Here is a 20390-nt window from a genome sequence, read left to right on the forward strand (position 1 = left end):
CATCTCTGTACAAAACATATGCGAAAGTGGCCACCATGCTGTATTTGAATCATAAGCAAGTGATCTAATGAACGTGCATGGCTGCTGTCACACCACTGATGAGCGAATCTTGGACAGCTCTTGCAGAATTTGGAACATTGAGACCAATTAGTTTTAAGAGGGGAAGGTTCTAGTATCTCATAGCAGTAACAGGGCAGAATATTTTTTTTTAAACCCGAAAGCATGTGTGGTGCCTCTGCTAAAGTCTTTGAAGATACAGAACTAGTGCTGCGTGTAATGTTTGGAGGATTAGATTTCTGAGCACAGTTGACACCACTCCTGGTTCCTCTCCTTTATCCTCATTGAATCTTCTATGTACTTGTTTCATGAAGCCCAGCTTTCCATCTTGTCTCCGATCTTTTTCTTAGTAGTTAGTCAGAGTAGCAGCGAAAGTGTGTGCACACAGCGCACACATATGAACGGAAAATAAGCAAATTGGAATTCAGGATTTGGTTGGGCACAACATTCCAAAGAGTCAACAGCCTTTTTGAAAACAGATTCTGTCCTTCATCTTCACAGGTATCTGAACAACTGCTCAAGTGTTGGCTGCAAACAATCCGGATCTGCAGACCTGAAGCCTCGAAGGATTCCTCTTACCTGTGATGGGCCTGGTATTCATCTAGGAAGAACTGGAGATTGCTTGGGACACCCCGGGCTTAGTGAAATATAGCCCCCTGGGTTGCCTGGACCTTTTAACAAACAATTAATTTCTCATTCCTGACGTCTACAAACAGCTGGGATCCAATCCCTAAGTGCTGAATTACCATCCATTTAATTGACTGGATATTCTTTAACAAGGCCTCATCTCCTCTCCATTCCCTTGTAAAGGAGTGCAACTCCCGGTAGCATTTATCATCATTAACAGAGACTTTTTTATGTACTGTGGGATTTCTGAATATATTTCATTTGTTTGGCTTGCTCCCCCGCCCCCCCCCCCCCACTTCTCTGGTGGAGTTTATCTTGACTAGTTATCGCACACACACGCACACACGGAGCACTCCGATGGCTTCATAAATCAGAGGAGCAGCAGCCCTTATTCATGATGGGGCGAGAGCAGGAGCTGATCCAGGCTGTGAAAAACGGGGATGTACCTGGTGTGCAGAAATTGGTGGCAAAGGTCAAGGCATCCAAAAGCAGTGAGTATCTCCCTATCTCTTATTTCAGCATTCTCCCATGATTGGTCAGCACCCACCAGTGAGATCATAAGAGTCTTGTGACTGTTGGCAAAGAGCTTTTGGTTACTGCAACAAAAGGGATATGCAGTGGCTGGTGGTTGCTTCCAGGCCAAAGGTTGAAAGTAGCAGGCTAGTCTACAATGGGCGAACAGAACCTCTGGAGCATGGGCCACCTGTAGACCACCAGTCATCAGATGCTGGATCTCTGTAGCCCATGCATGCCCTCTCTCCCTTCTTGCTGTGATGTGCTGAAAAATAGACTTCATTTTTTGGGTGTTGCATCATAGAAACCCAGCAAGCTGGCCATGGAGAAAAGAGAGCAGTCTCTTTCTCTGTGGGCAGCTAGTTGCGTTTCCATGCTACACACTGAGAACAGTCCCTTTCTCAGCACACAGCATGGAGAGCCAATGTTCATAGAAGCAATGTTCATAGAAGAAGAGATCCCTCTTTCTGCCAGGGCAGCTCACTTAGCTCCTGCGCTGGGTCCTGAGAATTCTGGATTCTGGCTAATCTGAAGACCACAACCACCTCTCTCCACCCCTCCCATGGGAATGCAGACATCCAGTGGAACAAAGCTTCCCTGCCCCTGACCTAGAACAAAATACGCCTTCATGCATTACATGGGGCACAGGTACAAGGTGTCTTTACACAAGTGGAAGCCTGTATACTTGTTGACATGTGCAGCTCAGCTATTGTATCCCTAGATTGTACACTCATTGAATGTACCATGTGAAGACCCCTAATCAGAGCGTTCAATGTGTGGGTTCCATGAATGCTATGTCTTAACACAACCGCAGGAGGCAACTGTTGCAGGAGCGGGGAACATTTCTTGCACTAATTTTATATAAATCCATAGGAGGAGGAACCATAAAATACAGCATGGGCAGGATCTGAGTGTAGAATTGCTGGGGATATGGATCCAGTTGCTACTGCAGTGGGGCGTGTGGACTGTGAGTTGCAGACTCGGCTCATGTTGCTTCTGATAGCTAATCTGCAATAAAAGAAGACCTTGTCATCATGGTTGGCCTTGTTTCCGCAACACTTTGCTTTTCTTGGTCCCAACTACTTCCCAAGTGTCAGAAAGCTCAAGTGGTGCAGGAGCTGTGAGCAGACAGGATTCCACAACAATGACGAAGGATACTTTTTTTATAAGGAAAATTAAAATAGATGCAGTGAGATATCCTTTGTGGTGAAGTGCATTCACGTTACAGTTACTGTGTGACTTGTTGGGTTTTCTGTTTGGAGGAATGGATCAAGATAAGAGTCACCCCCTTCACAGGTGAGAGCAGCCTTTCTCAACCTTGCGTCCCTAGAACTTGTTGGACTACAACTCCCATCATTCCTAGCCAGCATGGCCAGTGGTCATTGATGATGGGAGTTGTGGTTCAAGAATGTCTGGGGACCCAAGGTTGAGAAAGACTGGGTTAGAGCTTGTGGATGGGAAGTCATTGACTTAACACAGGTGTCTCCTAAACTTACTGAAATCAACGGGCTTGAGTGACTCAGGCACTGCTGGATTGGCGCCAGAAACGTTTTACTTGCCGTAATATTGCATAAGAATGGCCAGCAAAGCCACTCACCTTGAAACCTGCACATTAAACGAGTCCTGCTTCTCTAACCTGTTGGTTCTGCCCTCCTCTGTTGTGTATCCTCCTAAAGCAGGAGTGGAGAACTTGTGGACCTGTAAATGTTGCTGGGCTGAAACGTCCATTATCCTTGACAGTTGGCTAGGCTGGCTGAGGCTTTTGGGAGATGGAGCCCAGTAGCACCTAGAGGGCCACAGGTTCCCCAGCCTTGTTCTAATGAATAGCAGTAGAAGTACAGTTGTAGCAGTCTGAATCCTTTGTACACCTGTGGAATATTCCATCTTTCAGCTCCCAGGGAGAGATCTGCTCAGGGTATGGCTGACCTCTAGGGAGCAGTAGGAACCTCAACCTGTAACCAACTCTATGGGTTCTGGTGGGAGGGTAGCAGCCCCCCAACCCCAGTGAACCATAATCCCCAGATTCAGTAATTCAGGTTTTAGCAATTCTCAGGAAAGAAGAATTTGGGAAAGTGAGTGTAGGTCTTCCTTATATCACTTTGCATTGGTGATATGGCGGCTCATTCTCTCTTTACCTGCCATCTTGGATGTGCAAAATTTTATCAATCAGGAAACATTAGGAGTCTTGGAATCTGCCTGCTACTATTCCTTGCTCTACAGCCCAGGTCCAGGACTTCATTTGACCCAGTCGGAGCTCTGCCTTCTCTCTCCTTCAAAAACTTTGACTGGCAACCCCCATCTAAAATGGGGGCCCTGTGTCGCTAGTTGCCTTTCCCTGTTGTGGATGGAAGGTATGGAGACTTGATTTTCTTTAGTTCTTTCAGTGTTATACTTAGGTGGTTGACTTTGGGCTTGAATCTTGTGGACCACTTTTCAAAACAAACCATGTTTGTTTGTTTAATCAAAAGAAACAATTTGGTAAGAGTAAGAGCAGCTTGGGTTCATGCATTCATTAATAGGAAACAGTAACTGGACTGAGGATTAAAAAAGGAAAAAACCAGGAGGAGATAAAAGCGCCTGGGTCAAGGGCTGCAAAGCTTCTTCTGATTGAGAAAAGGATGTAAGGAATTTCCCTGGTGCTGGGCTTAAAGAACAGATGCTTTGGCTACCCAAAAGCTACATCTGGGGGACATTCTCAAGGCTCTGACACAAGAAGTCGGATTATATAGAAGGATACCAGTGAGGGCTAAGGCGCTGCTCAGTGGTTTTGTGGCCGATATAAGGGATTTGGGTGAGAATTTAAAAATAATCTGCCAGGAAAGAGATTGGGGCATGGGGCTGTGGGTGGCGAGAGTCTGCTGAGACGAACGTGCTAGCGAACCTTCCCAGAAGAATTTCTTTGAAGCGGCTGGGAATAAAGGGGTGAAAAGACTCGTTTCAGTTTTGTATTCCATGACATAATGCTAGGGGTCGCGCTGTCCTTTTTGGGCCAATGGGCACCTTTGAACTTTTGAAAAAGCACTGTGGGCACCAGTCACAAAATGGCTGCCACAGGAGGAACGGCATAATGCTTAACACATTTTGGTGTGTTGGATAATAGCCACTGGCGGATATTGAGTTACAGTGGATAAGTGTCAAATATTGGCTGTATGTAGAATTTAAAAAATTAAGGGTGAAAGAAAGTGATGCCCTTTGAAGTAAAAAGGCAGCTTGGCTGAGGCATCTCTTAAATAGCAGTATGATGGGCCTTTCCACTGAGAATGAAAGACACAAATATGTTTGCATTGTACCTACAGGCCTTTATACCTAATCACCTAAGGGCTCTTTATAGATGGATCCTGGATTAAGGGTGCCAATGGACAACCTCAGTGGTGGGTAACCTGTAGTCCTCCAGATACTTTGGGGCTAAAACTTCTCATCAGTTCTAGCCAGCATGACCAGTGGTCAGAGGCGAAGGGAGCTTCTTATCCCACAGCAACTGGAGGGCTACAGGTTCTCTGCCATGGCCTTCTGAATTTTTCCTTACCAAAAGAAGTCATACCTCGGGTTACATACGCTTCAGGTTATATACGCTTCAGGTTACAGACTCCGCTAACCCAGAAATAGTACCTCAGGTTAAGAACTTTGCTTTAGGATGAGAACAGAAATCGTGCTCCGGTGGCGCGGCGGCAGCAGGAGGCCCCATTAGCTAAAGTGGTGCTTCAGGTTAAGAACAGTTTCAGGTTAAGAACAGAGCTCTGGAACGAATTAAGTACTTAACCCGAGGTACCACTGTAGTCTGCTTCTTTTGGACGGGACAGTGCTGCAGTTCCTTCGACAGCAGGGGTGGCAGCGGCAGGTTCAGCCCCCACCCTCCCGAAAGCCTTCTGTTCCCGATCCCTTACGATTCTCACTCATCCCCAAAACGGCACATACAAAGCAGAATGTTTGCTGCATTTTGCCGCTCATTAAAGCGCCTCTTTCCATATGACAGGCCGAGATGCTGAGTTTTTTAAAATCCCTCTAAGAGTCCTTCTGCTGTCTCAGTGGATTCAGCGCTGCGTCTCTCTGATTAGCCCTCGGGGATCGCGTGTGTCTAAAAAAAGTCGCTGCACGTAACCGAGAATCAAGAGCCAGTCCCGGCAATGGGAACTTCAGGGACACGTAGTTTTAATATTCAACGGGCATTTTTCTCTGGAAGAGAGAGAGAGCATGGCTTGGAAAATGTAGCTCCGCAAATGGGTCACAGCACCTATTATTGGGTGGCCCTGTGGGAACTGTGGGCAGTGGCCTATTGGGGGTGGGTGGGCAGCAGTGGACGGTTTGTTTTCATCCTGCAGCTGTGCTCTGGGACAGGGAAGCCAGGGTGCTTTCCCTGGTTCAGATAATTCAACTGGAGGAAAGGGGGATTCTTCTTCAAACCTTGCACCTTCGCTGAGGAGAGAGCCCTTTTGACCCTGCCGAGTTGCCATAGGAGCTGTCACCCACAGCAGCAGCAGAAGATTCTCCCCTTTTAAAACAACAGCAACAACACAAACTTCTTTCTTTCCCTCTGTCAGCATCTGAATGCAGCGGATTTTAATTGAAATTGTTAAACAACCCGTCAAGGCTTTGGGCTTTCTCCCTGATGATCAATCACTTTTTCGGCTGGACGCGCTTATTAACAATGGGCCAGTTGGCTGGGCTGGGGTGAGCCCCGAAGCCCCAGAGGAGAAGGGAAGGAAATAGGACTCAGGCTTTAGATTCCAGGGGGAGGAGGCAGCAGCAGTCGGTGGCTATTGTCCCTTAGAAAGGACAATGTCTGGTGAGCCTTTTTGGAGGGGGGGAGGGGTTTTTTTAATTCAGTCAGCTCATAAGAGCAGGGTCTTTCTGAAGCTTGTCAAAGGTTTCAGTTGTATTCAGAGAACACATATTCCTCTTTGCATATCCCCTAAGCACCTCGCGAAACTAGCCTACATGTAAGCTCAGGAACTTGTAAGGAAGAAGTGGTCAAATGTAATCCTTAAAAATATGGGAAGGAAGACTTGAAGTGCCTCTTGGGCGCAGTATACACACATTTTAAGTGCACATCCCCAGAGAATCATATGAACTCTAATTTACTCCTCACAGAGCTACAATTCATGGCTGCCTTAACAAACTACAGTTCCTAGGTTTCTTGGGAGTGTGTGTGTTCTTTAAATATATGTTGTCTGCACACAGCCTTAATCTCATGGCTCTGTTGTGTTTATATCTACTGCTGAGCCACAGTGACTCTTTTCATGAGTTGCCATAAATTTTGTGATCTTTCTGTGTGGGATTTCCACCTCTGAAAATACTGTTGTTTCTGTGCTTCCACTGGTCTTCGCACATGCTGTTTGATCATCACTGGGGGTTTTGTGTCTGAATAGATCCCATGATGGGATCTGAATGGATCCCGTCTCTAGTCTTCCAAATTATTGTGGAGAAGTGACGTAAGATAATCAGAAAACGTATAATCACTTGGGAGATTTTCTTAGTGTATCAGAAAGGAGACTGACCTAATGCTTTCAGAGTTATTCTCAAGTGAAGGACTCAAACTGTCAAACAAAGCACCATGCTTTCAACCACCTGTTTCTGTTCTGTCTGAGTAGCTACTGTGAATGAAAGCGTGGTTTTGAAATTCACCAGAGATTTCAGCAGAAGGCAAAAAGTGAGATTTGATAGTGCTTCCAGGATGCTCAATCAGACAACTGGTGTGAACAGTTTCAATACCTAGGTATTGCAAACTGATCAACTAATTTTAAGGCAGCGTTCTCTAATGTGTTGACTTAACAACTGCTGGTGGAAGGAGACTGGAAGCTTTCAAATTAGGGACTGTAGGAGGCTCTGCCAGTTTTTGTGTGCTCTGCCCACACTGGTAACAGACACCAGGAATGTGTGTAAGTGCTTTTCCTCCCACCATCATAAGTGAACCAGCTAAAAGTAGTGCAAGCACTAAAAGTTAAAGGAAGGAATGAAGAATTTCATATATTCTGCAAGGGCAAACCTGGCTTTGCCGCAAGTGGTAGTGTATCCATATGAATCCCATGTTTTGCTTTGTTTGCAAACACAGATTTGCCACATTAACACATTATGCTTTTAGGTGTACATTTAAAACACGGTTCTCAAGTGTGCATCTAAAAAGCATGACATGTGAAGGAGCTTTCCCCATCCTTTGGGAGTGCTAAAACAGGACATTTAATATGAAGCACTTATCTGATAGAGGTTAGGTGAAACCATTGTGCTTTGACCGCTGTTCCTGCTACTTTATTTGAACTGGTACTTCTTGCATTTGCACATTACCTTTCCATGGGTGCATGTGAAATGTCTTAAATAGACACTGGAAAACATTCCAGTTTGGGATCAACAGTCTGCAGCAGGCGGACTTCAATGAACCCTGTGTAGATAAGATCGCAGGTGTGTGTGATGCTGAACACCATTCACAAATCTTTCCACCCATTAGCACCACAGCAAAATCTTCCTGGGATTTCAGCTTTTGGTGTGAATGTCTGATCTGTTTGCATGCCTTATAAATGCAGTTGTGTGTGCTGATTCTTTTGCTTGCCCTTCTGCAACACCCTAGCTATTAAATGTTTGCTTTGTTCCATTCCTACATAAAACTCTTATATGCTGCATTGGTTGTCAGAATATCAAACTGAAGAACCTTCCCCAGCCCTAGTGCCCTCCAGGTGCCTTAGTCTACAAATCCCATCGGTTCCAGCTACCATAGCCAAGAACCTGGGATGATGGAACTTTTAGTCCAACAATATCTGGAGAGCCTGCATAGTTGGGGGAGTCTAATCTAGGGAGATTCTGTGCGCTCCTTCTCTGCTGTGGGAGGAATCTGTTATCCATCATGGGAGGCACTTCACATAAGGAGGGGGATGTTCCAGCAGGATATGTTTCTTTCTAAATTCCAGAGGTCTCGGATATTTCAAGAAATACTGCCTTGGCTGCAAGAATGAGTCCTCCTGTCTCTTGGAACACCTACTCTCCATAAAACAATTGTAGTATTTCCGTTTGGGGATGTAAAGCCCGTTGCTGCTTGTGGTAGTGAAACTAAGGAAGGGGATTTATATTTAGTTCATTCTCATACAAAGAAGCAGATGGGAACAACTGCAGAGCTTCAGAAACACCCCACTCTACACAGTGCACACGATTCCAGGTGAAGCAGCAGCTTCAGGAATCGGTGTAATTTTGTAGATCTTAATAAGAGCAGAAGTCTAGTAGATCTGAAACTCCAGTGGTCCCCAGTCAGTGGGCATATTAATTAGAACAAGGGTTGGCAGCTGATAGATCAGGATGGGATCTACAGGTTATTCTCTGGGTGATTTGCAAAAAACCACGATGTTTTCTAGGTTTGAAATGAAAACGGACTTTTGTGTAAATGGATTGTGAAGACAGCTCCGTTCTGTTGCTCAGAATTTATTTCCTTTACAGTGGTACCTCGCTTCAGGTTACATACGCTTCAGGTTACAGATTCCGCTAACCCAGAAATAGTGCTTCAGGTTAAGAACTTTGCTTCAGGATAAGAACAGAAATCGGGCTCCGGTGGCGCGGCGGCAGCAGGAGGTCCCATTATCTAAAGTGGTGCTTCAGGTTAAGAACAGTTTCAGGTTAAGAACGGACCTCCGGAATGAATTAAGTACTTAACCCGAGGTACCACTGTACTTAGAATGTGTACAGACACAACCAGTCCTTTAAATCTATGTCTTTTGCACTCTGCTCTCATTGAGAACCAGTGTGGTGTAGTGGTTAAGAGTGGTAGTCTCGTAATCTGGGGAACCGGGTTCGCGTCTCCGCTCCGCCACATGCAGCTGCTGGGTGACCTTGGGCTAGTCTCACTTCTCTGAAGTCTCTCAGCCCCACTCACCTCACAGAGTGTTTGTTGTGGGGGAGGAAGGGAAAGGAGAATGTTAGCCGCTTTGAGACTCCTTAAAGGGAGTGAAAGGCGGGATATCAAATCCAAACTCTTCTTCTTCTTGGTAGATTTTGGGGCTCTAGTAAAACAACAATAACAAGGTAGATCCATCAAGCTTAGAGTCTGTCCACCTCTAGTTTAGGGAAACCTTAATTCACAATCCCCAATGGTTTAATCAAAATTGTCCTCTTTTAACAACTTTTCTCTTGTTTTAGTGAATTTGACATCATTTGGACAGTCACAATTTTGTCTGGGGTATTTTTTAGTTAGCCCCCCTCCCCAAATGTAGGGCCTATGGAAAGCTTTCTGTTATAATATTTCATATCATGGGCTGATTCAAACCAGCCAAAATTGGAAAGAGATGAATGTTGGTATGACTGTTCAAATTAAGCCTAATTTCACCAAATTCCATAAGATGCCATTTAATTTTCTGATTTTTAGACTGCGCCTCGATACCTTCCAATATGTGACACAGAAAAATGTACTACATCAAGCAGGGGAGCCTTTTGTACTTAGAACTGCTTGCTGTCCCTGTGTAGAAAAAATGTCATTATTTCTTTGCATGTGTGATTTGAATGGATGCACATTTAAATATATCACTGATTAACATTGTGGAAGAGCTCCATAAAGCAAGCAAGCAGAAACCAGCCTGGAGGTGAAAACTGCAAAGACAGTTTAAAAACCAGAGGTTGGGATCACATTTGTAGCATTGCGGTGGTCCAGGTAACTTGCTTTCAGGATATCAAAATAGGCAGTATTAACCCAGCAAGGAGCAAACACAGGGGTCAGGAACCAACAGCTTTTAGATCAAATGCATACCCTCCAAGTGTCCCCATTTCCCCTGCCGGTGCTTATCCCGAGTGGCAGCCGTGGCAAGAGAGCATCTCGTTGCCTCTCCATGGTGAACGACGGTATCATGGCATTGAGCCTGAGGATTCTATTGGAGTTTTCCCAGAAAAAGAGATAGACAGGCAACAATCAGCACTGAAGCATCCCTGTTTGGGATGCTGGCTGGCTTCTATACTGGAGCTGGCTGCAACTGCCCACCACTCTGCGGGGGCCAACAGAGGGACTTTGTCCTCTGTTTAGCACATCTTAATGATGGGAGGAGCCTCTCTCCCTGCTGAGTCAAAGGCCACAGGGATGTGGGCTTTTGCTTAGAGAGCTCCTCAGCCTCTCTCAGTCGAAATGTGAGTGGGGAATGGAGAGAACACACAAAGTTCATTTACTAGGTTAAACAGACTGCTAAACAGCAAAAACAAAACAAAAACTTACTAGGTCACCCCGTCCTTGAGGTAATGTTCAGGAGGGTCGCCATGGTACATGTGCTATGTTTGGTTTTGTCCAGACAGCTTGTGTTAAAATGCTCCAGAGTCTCTAGAGCTCCTGCGGTGTATATTAAGTCATGGTGTGGCTGTGAAGCCCTCTATTTGCGTTAGGGATAAGGGCTCACCCTTCTGTGTAGAAGCTGGTTAAATCGCCATCCATTAAAATCCCATCTCAGAGGGCTAATCTATAGTACTAGGCAATCTGCACATCCCTTGTGCGATTAGGTTCAGCAGTTCCACAACTGGCAAACAAACCCCCTCTTCAGATCTGAGTGACGAGGAGGGGCAGGCAGGGAGTTTCAGGAAAGAGCCATAATAGTGCCTGGAAATTGATGTGCCCCGCTCTGACTGTGCCCCACTGGTGGGGGGTTTCCATCCAGCGGTTGCTGAGTTGTGTGCCAGCAGTCATGTCCACTTGGCATTTTCTCCTCACGCCGGGGTCTCTGAAATCCAAGGTGTCCCTTGCAATGGGTTAGGCCCCTAGCTGACAGCGGTCATTAAAAAAGGGCCTCTTCTTTTTTGCAGGCTGTATTATGTGCGAGTGAAAATGAGCCAGGCCTAAGAATTAGAATTTGAAAAGAAACCAGGTGAAATTAGATACAGTGGTACCTCGGGTTAAGTACTTAATTCGTTCTGGAGGTCCATACTTAACCCAAAACTGTTCTTAACCTGAAGCACCACTTTAGCTAATGGGGCCTCCTGCTGCTGCCGCGCCGCCAAAGCACAATTGCTGTTCTCATCCTGAAGCAAAGTTCTTAACCTGAAGCACTATTTCTGGGTTAGTGGAGTCTGTAACCTGAAGCATATGTAACCTGAGGAACCACTGTATTTCTGATTTCTTCCTCTCCCTCTCCACCTTGCACCTTGAGGTTTGCTATAGTTGGGAAAAGAGCCATCTATTTCTCTGCACCCCCCCCCTTTCTACTTTAGCAGTGCTACCCAGATCAAGGGCTAGGCTTCCTTTGATGGGCCTAAAATCAGCAGCACCATGTCCCCAAGGCCAGCACAATAAGATAAGCTCCTTCAGCTAATGCTGTATCACAGAGAGGGAGTGGGAGTGAGAGAGGCTCAAAAAGAAAGTCTGCTCCAATCTAAAGGAAGAGGGGTGAGCAAGGTTCTTGCTGGTCATGTTCTCTTGTCATCTTTCTTACTGGGTCCCTTTGGACTGTTAAATCTAAAGTGAACCATACTGTTTGCCCCAACAGTGGGCTTTGCTCCTCCCTTGGTGTGAGTGGGTAAACAAACCATGACGGGGATAGCTTAGCATGACATCTGAACAAGGAGCTGTGGTTTATTTCATCCTAGCAAACCACTGTCACTAGCCAGCCTTAATTCATTGTTTGTTGTTGGGCTTAGGCTGTTGTAGTTTGTTAGAATGAAGCGAACCACAGTTTTGGGTTTGGGCTTCACACTAACACTATCCTCCTTTCAGTTTGTTTACCTGTTTGCTAGGGATGGGAGAGAAATTTGGGTTTGCATGTTAATGTGAATCTGTTAATCTGCATTTCCTGAAACAATATGTGAACTGAAACACAGCTATGCTTCTGAAAGTCATGCTTTTCTGAATTTTGCAATGCAGATCTCCAGCCAAACAAATCTGTTCAGAAATGTGTATGTTGGGGTAGCATATGCATAAACATGCATATATTAGTGAAAATGCAAAAAATACATTATATTAGAGAAGACTGATTGCAGAAGAGTGCATGCTAGCCTTACAAATACATATATCCTCAGAGAAATTCTCACTAAGATACTGATGAATTTTCATGAGGATTTTTTTTTTAATGCAGATAAGGAACTGTGAGTTTAACTTAAGACTGGAACAACGAGAAACCGAAATGGGCCAAATCTGTTCTTCCCTACAACTTGTAGGAAAGGAAAAGCCAAACATTCCTGTTTAGATAACTCTACCCAGATGCTTATAAAGTTGAGGTAACCTTAATCTATTTCAGAATTTTAACTTTTGTATGTTTTAAAAGTAGGGCTGTAAATGTGCCTTGCTTTTTCTGCTTTGCCTTTTGTAAATCACTTCAAGGTTTTCTTACACTCAAGCTGTGTATCAGTTTAATGAAATCAATCAATCAAGTGCTTACGCTGTATGCAGCACTGCATAGCTCCTGCAATGGATGGCTTACTAAGCCATAGTCAAGTGGATTGTTGTTACGGGCAGTCACCTAGCCCAGAGGAGAGCCACTGTGTAGTGGACCGAGATCTTTCTCTGTAGCAAGGCTGCCACGAGCATCGTAGTACTGTTGGCCTTGGGGCTGGCAGGCTCCAAAGCAGAAGGAGGACGACAAAACAGGAGTGGGAGGCTGAATGGTGAGAATGGAGGGTCGGAAATCTCACCTTTCCACCTTGACTTCCGTTGTTTGTAAAAAGGGAGCAGGGATGCCAGCTCTCCCCTGCAGCTTTTATCCAGAGCAGAGAGCCTTGGTGGAGGATGGGGAGGTCTTGGCGCAACCAAGGAGGGAGGCAGAACTGGAGCTTGAACTGCAGAGTGCAGTCTTGTTGCCTAGATCCAAACACCTCCTTCTTAGAAGGGAGCAGGCGCACTCACCCCGACAGAGCACATGACATTCCCACATGTGAGCGCATCATGCCTCAACTTTAAAAGCTTGGTGGGTGGAGCATGGAAACTTGTTGGAACACCTCTGTTGCTTCCACACTGTTCTGCACCTCTTGCCCTGCTCAGGAATTCCTGAACCATGACTCCTGATCTTGTGTTTGCTGAGCCTAAACTGTTGTTTGCCTGAGTACAAATCTCTTTCTTACATCTTAACAAAGTAGTAAAAGATGTGGGAGCCAGGAAATGGGCCAGCCCTGTTCTGCAGCAGTTGAAGTGACCTGCAACGGGCAGGGGTTTAGAAGAAGGGCAGACATTGATGTTTGAATGGAGACATTTTCAAGTGGGGGCAAGGACATTTGGGCTGCAGTTCAAGCGGCATGATATCTGCCTTGCATATATGCTTCTAACTGTTAATGCTTCTAACTGCATATTACACACAGCTTATAAAACCATGCTTCATTGCGATGGGTAGAGAAGCCTGTCTGTTGCAGGCATGCTTCTGTGCGCTCTTGAGGAGAGAGACGGGTGCGTTGTGCCCCCTGCACATCCCCATCAGTGGAGTAGCAGAGGCTAGGCCGCCTGGTGTCATGGGCAGAGAGCCAAGATGCCTCGCTGTAGCTGTGCCACCAAGTGCAGTTTTCTTATTAATTTGTAAATTGCAGTTATTCCCTTGGGGAGCTCTCTTGCACACCTGAACCCTGCAGGAAGCAGGATCAACCTCCCAGCACACCACTTGATGCGTGGGGGTGTCAATCCTGCCCTATTCCGTTAAAAGGGGTTCTCAGGTGCCCCAAATCCAGCTGGCTGTTAGGTATTTGGAAACCGCTTAGAGTTCAAATGGAGCAGCTGAGAACTGTTTGCCACTATCTAAATACTGTGTAGCCCTAACCTGACCTGGGCTCCGCTTCTTGGTCGCATGAGAAAGTGACATAATTCCAGTTGTGACATTTACATGCCAGTAAAGAGTACCTGGCTGGCCACATGCCTCTGGAGGCATTTGGTGGTGACGACCATGATTTGTTGTTCTTCCACAGTACCTGGCAGTCAGAGGTGTACTTCCTTCAAATATGGAGGTTCGCCATTGGTGCTTCCATTCATTATTGAGATGGTAACTCGCAGTGTTGTGATGTAGCCCAGTAGTCTGACAAAGCCACTTTACCTCATGAACAACAAAGGCAAAAGTCTCCTTAGGGTGCCTTTTCAACCATTGTGCAAATTGACCTAAAGGCATGGTAATACTAATAATAGAATCATAGAATTGTAGCGTTGGAAGGGACCACGAAGGTCACAACTAATCTATGGCAACGATCAGGCTAAGATGCCCAGACTTGCTGACGGGTCCAGGAACAAGCAGGAAAAAAGTGGAGGCAGTTATGGGATACAAGGGAATACAACCTGCACAGCAGGTTGGAGCCCCAACATTGCACACCCTATTTATAAATGGTGTGGCTGTTATTTACTTGCCCATCGGTCCCTGTGTTAGAGTAATTGCTTGTAGGAGCAAGTAGGAGAGGACGATGGATGAATGGACAACTGTAGCACAAGTCTCTGTGACTTTGCTATTTTCCAGAGGTGGTTGGCTTACAACTCCCAGCTTCCCTGGACATCGGCCATGCAGGCTGGGGCTGATGGGAGCTGGAGTCCAACGAAAACTGAAAAGCCACACGTTCACTGTCCCTGTGTTAAAGAGACGGCCGCAGCTTCCAGGCCAGGCGTTGCCAACCCTACCAACTCAACCTCATGGGCTCCCTTGTGCTTTTGCATGAGCATTTCGTGATGTTGAGGGCAGCCGAAGGAGCGGGAATGTTTCTCTGTTGCTTGCCATTGGGAGGGAAAGAGTTGGAAGAACGCTGTTTTCATTCATCAGGTTCTGTATTGTTGTTGAACGGAGCTTCCATTTGACAGCCCAGCCGGAAGGAGATGGCTTCATCTGGAATGGGCTCCGTGGAATGTTTGGTGCAGTGCAGACTATTCCCCAGTCAGGCTCTGAAAAGAGTTAAATCTGCCAAGATACTTTGGATTCCTATACACTCTCTGTATGTGTATGCGTGTGTGCATGTTTAAGAGTGCTCAGCCTGCCTTGGCAGTGAGCCAATGCTGGAGTTGCTGCTGCTGAAACAAACTATGAAAGTGCAAAAAAACCAAAAACCTGTTTTGACTGCTGAAGTCAGAGAAGGGAAGTGGGGGGGCGAACCCCGCCTCCCTCCTCAAATAGGAAGGTGGGTGCACATGGGCTCCCCACCTTCCAGTTCGGATTATGGCTTTGGAGCCAGAGTTCTGAAGCCAGGGGGGGTGGCACTTTGTAGGTGCAAGCCCCACCTGCGTTAGTAAGGCTCTCCAGCGGTTTTTAAGCCTGTCTGGAAATGCCCGCTGCCTCCCGGCAACTGCTCTAGCTTAGCAATCCGATCTCCTGGCAGTGGTGTCGATGATATCACCCCAATCAAGGGCTTAGAAGAAAGCCAAGGAGCTATGCAACTCACGTGTCAGGCAGGAGCGTGTGTGAGCGCGCATGAGAGAGAGAGAGAGAGAGGAGACCTTAGCAGCCAGCGATAAGGGGAGAACTACACTCTCTGGCGCCGTTTAACAAGAGATAAAGAGACAAAGGAGCACCTATTCTTCCTCCTTTCACGCCACCATAGGCTGCGGCAGAACATGTAAAAAGATACTTCAGGGGCTGGAAGTCACTGTACACATCGTGCTCCTCCAGTGACCCTCATCTTGTACCTTCGGAGCATGAATCCACCTGGTGTTGCCCAGAGTTGAAGGGTCCAGTTTGTAGTTTCAAAAGTTGGCTGACCCTTCTGGGTCCAGGGGAGGAGCAACTGTTGCCAAGTGAATACTGAAACAAATAATTGACAAGGCCGCCTTGACTCTGTGGGGCCTTAGCAATGGGTTGCCTTTGGGGTAGAGGGGAGGCCTGTGCTTCTGCAGAGCTGCCCTTTGACTCGTCCTCAGCAGAAGTGGTTGCATAAATATATTTCTGGGTCCAACTTTTGCAAGGTAAAGGTCACTGTGTACTCCACCGGGAGCTGGCTTTTGTGTACACAACAATGGGAAAGTAAGGCTGGCCTCTCTCTGCAAGGAACTTGCTAGTTGCCTTGCTTTACCATACAACTCTGCTACGTGCGAGCATGGGGCACAAACAGAAGGATCGTAAGGTAGCAAAATAGACAGCCCTCCACAAATTTGGGATCCTTTTTGCCCTTCACTGCCATGTGGACTGTGCCATAAGTGTCCCTGTGCTGACGGCAGGTGGGCAAAGACCACCTAAGCCAGGAAATTGTGGCTCTTCAGTTGTTGTGGGACTCCCAACTCCCGCCAGCCATTGTCAGCGCAGTCAATGGTGAGAAGTGCTGGGAGTTGGAGTCTAGCAACTTAGGATGTCCACCTCTGATCTGGGCACTTGGTGCATAAGCCCTGTGTCAGGGACTGGCTGGATGATGGAGAGTGGTGGGAGGTGCCAACCCAAGAACCATCCCCCAGGGATGATACAAAGGAGGAAGAAGGCTTAGACCCAGGGCAGTGGTGGTGGGACACAGGATACAGGTAGGAGGAAGGGACAAGCTGGGAGGCGGTAGAAGCAGGAGGCTTGAGTCAGAAGAAGAAAACCATTCAAGGGCAAGGCTGGGTGCCGAGTGTCTCAGTTTGAGCACAGACTCTGAAAGAGAGGACAGAGAGGAGCCAGACTCTGCTTGTTTGGGCCAAAGGCCTATCTCATTCAGAATCCTAGTCTCAGTAGCCAAGCAGTTGCCTATGGGAATTCCACAAGCAGGAGAAAGTACAGATGGGTCCGTGGGCCAAGAGAGTAGAAGAACACCAGATGCCCCATCATCTGGGTGCATCTCTGGTCTTCCCTCTGGCCCTTGCAGATGCAGATAATTTTCCCTTGGCCTAATCTCATGGAATGCACCCTGTGAAGCAGCGGAAAGAAGAGCAGTTGAATGAGCAAACCTGGCTTAGCATTTAGCAGATAAATTAACGTACAAGACAACTCATCTCCAGGCAGAAGAGCGTAAGCTGAATGTTTACATATCTTCTGCCAGTCTGTTAAAAGGTACCAGCCCCGTCCGTGTTGCACCACACCCTCTGGGACCAAAGGTGCAACAGCCTTTTGTAACTACGGCAGTTGAGCTGCCTGTGGCAAAAAGCAATTAATAAATGGTTTTGGTTGTTGTTATTAAATGTTTTGGGAACAAGGAGCACTATAAGTATGCAGTGTCTTATTTTGAGGAATTGTTTGATGCTGAAATAAGGCATGTATCCATTTCACACAGTATGCATTACAGTGAAGGCCTTTAAAAAAGGTCCAAGTGATATCATGAATAAAACGTTGGGCATGAACTGGACAGGGAAAACTCAGTCTTTGTGCTAAACAGTAAGGAAAGTGGGTTGGATTAGACAATACATAACACTCTCTCAATCCAGCCAGTCCTATGGAGGGTGATGCAAACTTGCCTGCCTGCCTTACTCTTCCCACCTTTTGCACATGTCTTTATAGCGACGGAGCATCAGCATATAGTTCAAAATTGACATAGCAAATTAGAACCCACCCAACTGAAACAGTTTGCGATTCTGCCCTTTGTGTGTAATCTGTCTGCAGGGCGTTCTGCCCACGCAGGGGCAAGGCTAATACATTAGGTGGGCCGGGAAGAGACCCACATAGATGCCTAGATTTAGGGATGCGTGGGAGGGTACAGTTCAGTGGGAAGGGTGACCATTGCCCAGTCTGGCTCAAATTCTTTGGCTAGATGGTGCACTGGAGGAGTGTGACTCAGATGGCCAGTATACTGCTTCTCCTACACAGGAAAATCAGACAGAGGTGGAATTTCCCTGGGTACCATCCTTTAGTTCCCATCAGGTTTTCAGGAAAACCCCTCGGCAGAACAGGAAGTACAGAGAAGGGGTTTCCCTGGTGGCCATAGCCTTGCATGGTTAGGCTTGATGGGAAGGCACCAGCTTATGGAAGGCTGGCCTAGTTGCTGCAAAAGCGTTCACTTCCAAGGGGCATATTTTATTCTGCTCTCCAGATCTGGATTTTCTGCCCTTGCGATTTTGAATTTTTGCTACAGACATGCGAGTGCTTTATCACGTTTATGTGTTAAGTACCATAATCGTTGGGCAGTCGTTCAATTTTTAAAGTAGGTGCTGATGTTCAGTGGATCCAACCCTTCCCATCTTGGGGGGGGGGGGGGCATAAAACTGATTTGGTATAAACAAACTCCTGTTCCTGCAAAATGAAAAGCTGACACAGATATTGAGAGAGGAAGTTTTTATTGGTAGAAAGTTTCATTTTGAAGCAGTCCTGGAGGCATTCAGAAAGGAAAAAGAGGTGGTGGTGATGGACCTTAGACTGAGGGTTGGACTCAGATCTGAGAGACAAGGGGTCACTCAGGAATGGGTGACCTTGAACAAGGCACTTTCCCTACCTAACTTACCTCACAAGGTTGTTATGAGGACAAAATGGAGAGTAGGAGAATCATGTACGCCACCTTGAGCAGGTTGGGGGAAAGTTGTGATATTACTGTAATAATAAATAAGGGTAGTTGGTTAGAGTGTGATGTTGATAACGCCAAAGTTGCAGGATTCATCCCCTTATGGGGCAACTGCCTATTCCTGCATTGCAGGTAGTTTGGCTAGATGATCCTCGGGTTCCCTTCCAACTCTGAAACTGAAGAGTAAAAGAGAGAAAAGAAGGAAAGGTATCATGGATAAGAAATGCTTTCTGAAGGCAAAGGAAAGCCATTCAGAATTGTCAAAAAGGATCCTGTGTTATTCAGAGCAGCTTCATCTCTCATACGTATAAGATGATTTGCGAAAAGCAAATTAGCATTCCTCTGTTACCAAATAGTCTTTTTACCATGAGATTGTTTTTAAAAATGGCACTACGTATTTAAAAAGTTGACAGCAGCATTGAACAAAATAAATATTTTATTTCTGTACATTTGAGGGGGGTAGGGGAGTGACACCTGTACTTTTTTTCTTGTGATTTAGAAAATTGCCTTACGATATGTTGAGAATCGTTGGACCAAACCACAAACTTCAGTGCAATTTGTGCAAGCATAGGAGGAATAGGACGATCTGTGCCCACATGTGCAGGTGGGGCACAGAACATCAGATGGGCCTCACACTCTCTCCCTCTCTCCATGCATTGGGCCAGCTGAGGAGGGCAAGTACCATCAGAACTGGTAAACGGAGAACAGGAATTTTAACAGTACGTAGTTAAGATGTTGGGGCATGCTACCTTCAATGTCTTGGGCTACAACTTCCATCCACATGGCTACTAGACAACACCTTGTGGCTTCTAAAGAACTTCTTGGATGGCTTCTAGAGAAGGGTAGCTCCTAGAGAATGCCTTGTTGGCTAGCTCTGTCTTACATGTTAGACTTCCAGAAAAACAAGGGAATGATGTGCTACTGATCGGCACTTTGGCAGACTTCTTGTAGCAAATGATACTGACAGTGATCATGTCCCAAGTTCTGCTTTACCAAGCGTTTGATTTCATCAGAGCCGCTGCCACCCACAGCTTGGCTTCTCTGCTCCAAGTGTTTGCAGCCCTACTTATCCATTCATCTTCTCCCTTGACTCACCTACTGTTCAAAATAACACATGAGATACACCCAGAAAATTATTGTGCGGTTAAGAACAACTTGCTAACATCGTTCTGACAAAAATAATTCAGGGGCATGATTTAATATGCCTACCTGTGAGCAATCCTGCACGTGTCTATTTAGAAATAAGTCCTGTTGAGTTCAGTGGGATTTACTCCCAGGTAAGTGTGCATAGGATTGCAGCCTCAGTCTGTTATTGGCAGCTAGAATTGTAATTGCCTGTGATACAACCATGGATATCAGCAGTACCGTCTGTTATCTGTAGACGTTACAAGTTATTGAAACCTTTGGTTAATTATTGCCACAGATAAGTTGTATAGTCTCACGATCCTTCTTCACCTTCGATAATATCAACTCCCAATCTAGCAAACCAAGTAGCTGAGTTCTGCAGCTGCATTGGAAGTAAGTATTCCAAGGCGTGCAAGAAACTGGGATGTTCTGTAATGGTAGATGACATCCCCTCGTGTTGCTTTCCTTTTTCTTGTTAAGCAGAACTGTAGGGAGATCTTGGAAATGAGGATTAGCCCACACCTGACTTGTGTAGATTATTGCCACTGATGCGTCTTTCTCCATTCCATATTATTTTTGAACTTAACTGCTGCACTACAGGAAGTGTTGTAGCTTGGTAGAGGAGTATGCAAAAGGTCCCAGATTCGATCTCTGGCATCTCCAAGTAGGACTAGGAAGGACATCTCCATGAAGCCCTGGAGAACTGCTAGCCAGTCAGCATCAACAATGCTGAGCTAGATTTACCATTGGTCTGACTTGATGGAAGGCAGCTTCCTATGTTCCTG

At 46.1% G+C, this 20390-nt stretch overlaps 1 protein-coding gene across 4 annotated transcripts in view; it reads left to right on the plus strand.

The window, feature by feature from the left end:
- CASKIN2 (CASK interacting protein 2) overlaps window positions 1-20390 on the plus strand; it is a 100556-nt gene that overhangs the window by 10493 nt on the left and 69673 nt on the right. For all 4 annotated transcript variants that reach the window (XM_083429836.1, XM_083429837.1, XM_083429838.1 and 1 more), the window contains exon 2: window positions 559-1175. In XM_083429836.1, the coding sequence (XP_083285962.1) occupies window positions 1079-1175 (97 nt within the window). In that variant the 5' untranslated portion in view covers window positions 559-1078. The remainder of the gene's footprint in view (window positions 1-558; window positions 1176-20390) is intronic.

Source organism: Podarcis tiliguerta (assembly GCF_965153285.1).
Source record: "Podarcis tiliguerta genome assembly, chromosome: 2".
Lineage (NCBI taxonomy): Eukaryota > Metazoa > Chordata > Lepidosauria > Squamata > Lacertidae > Podarcis > Podarcis tiliguerta.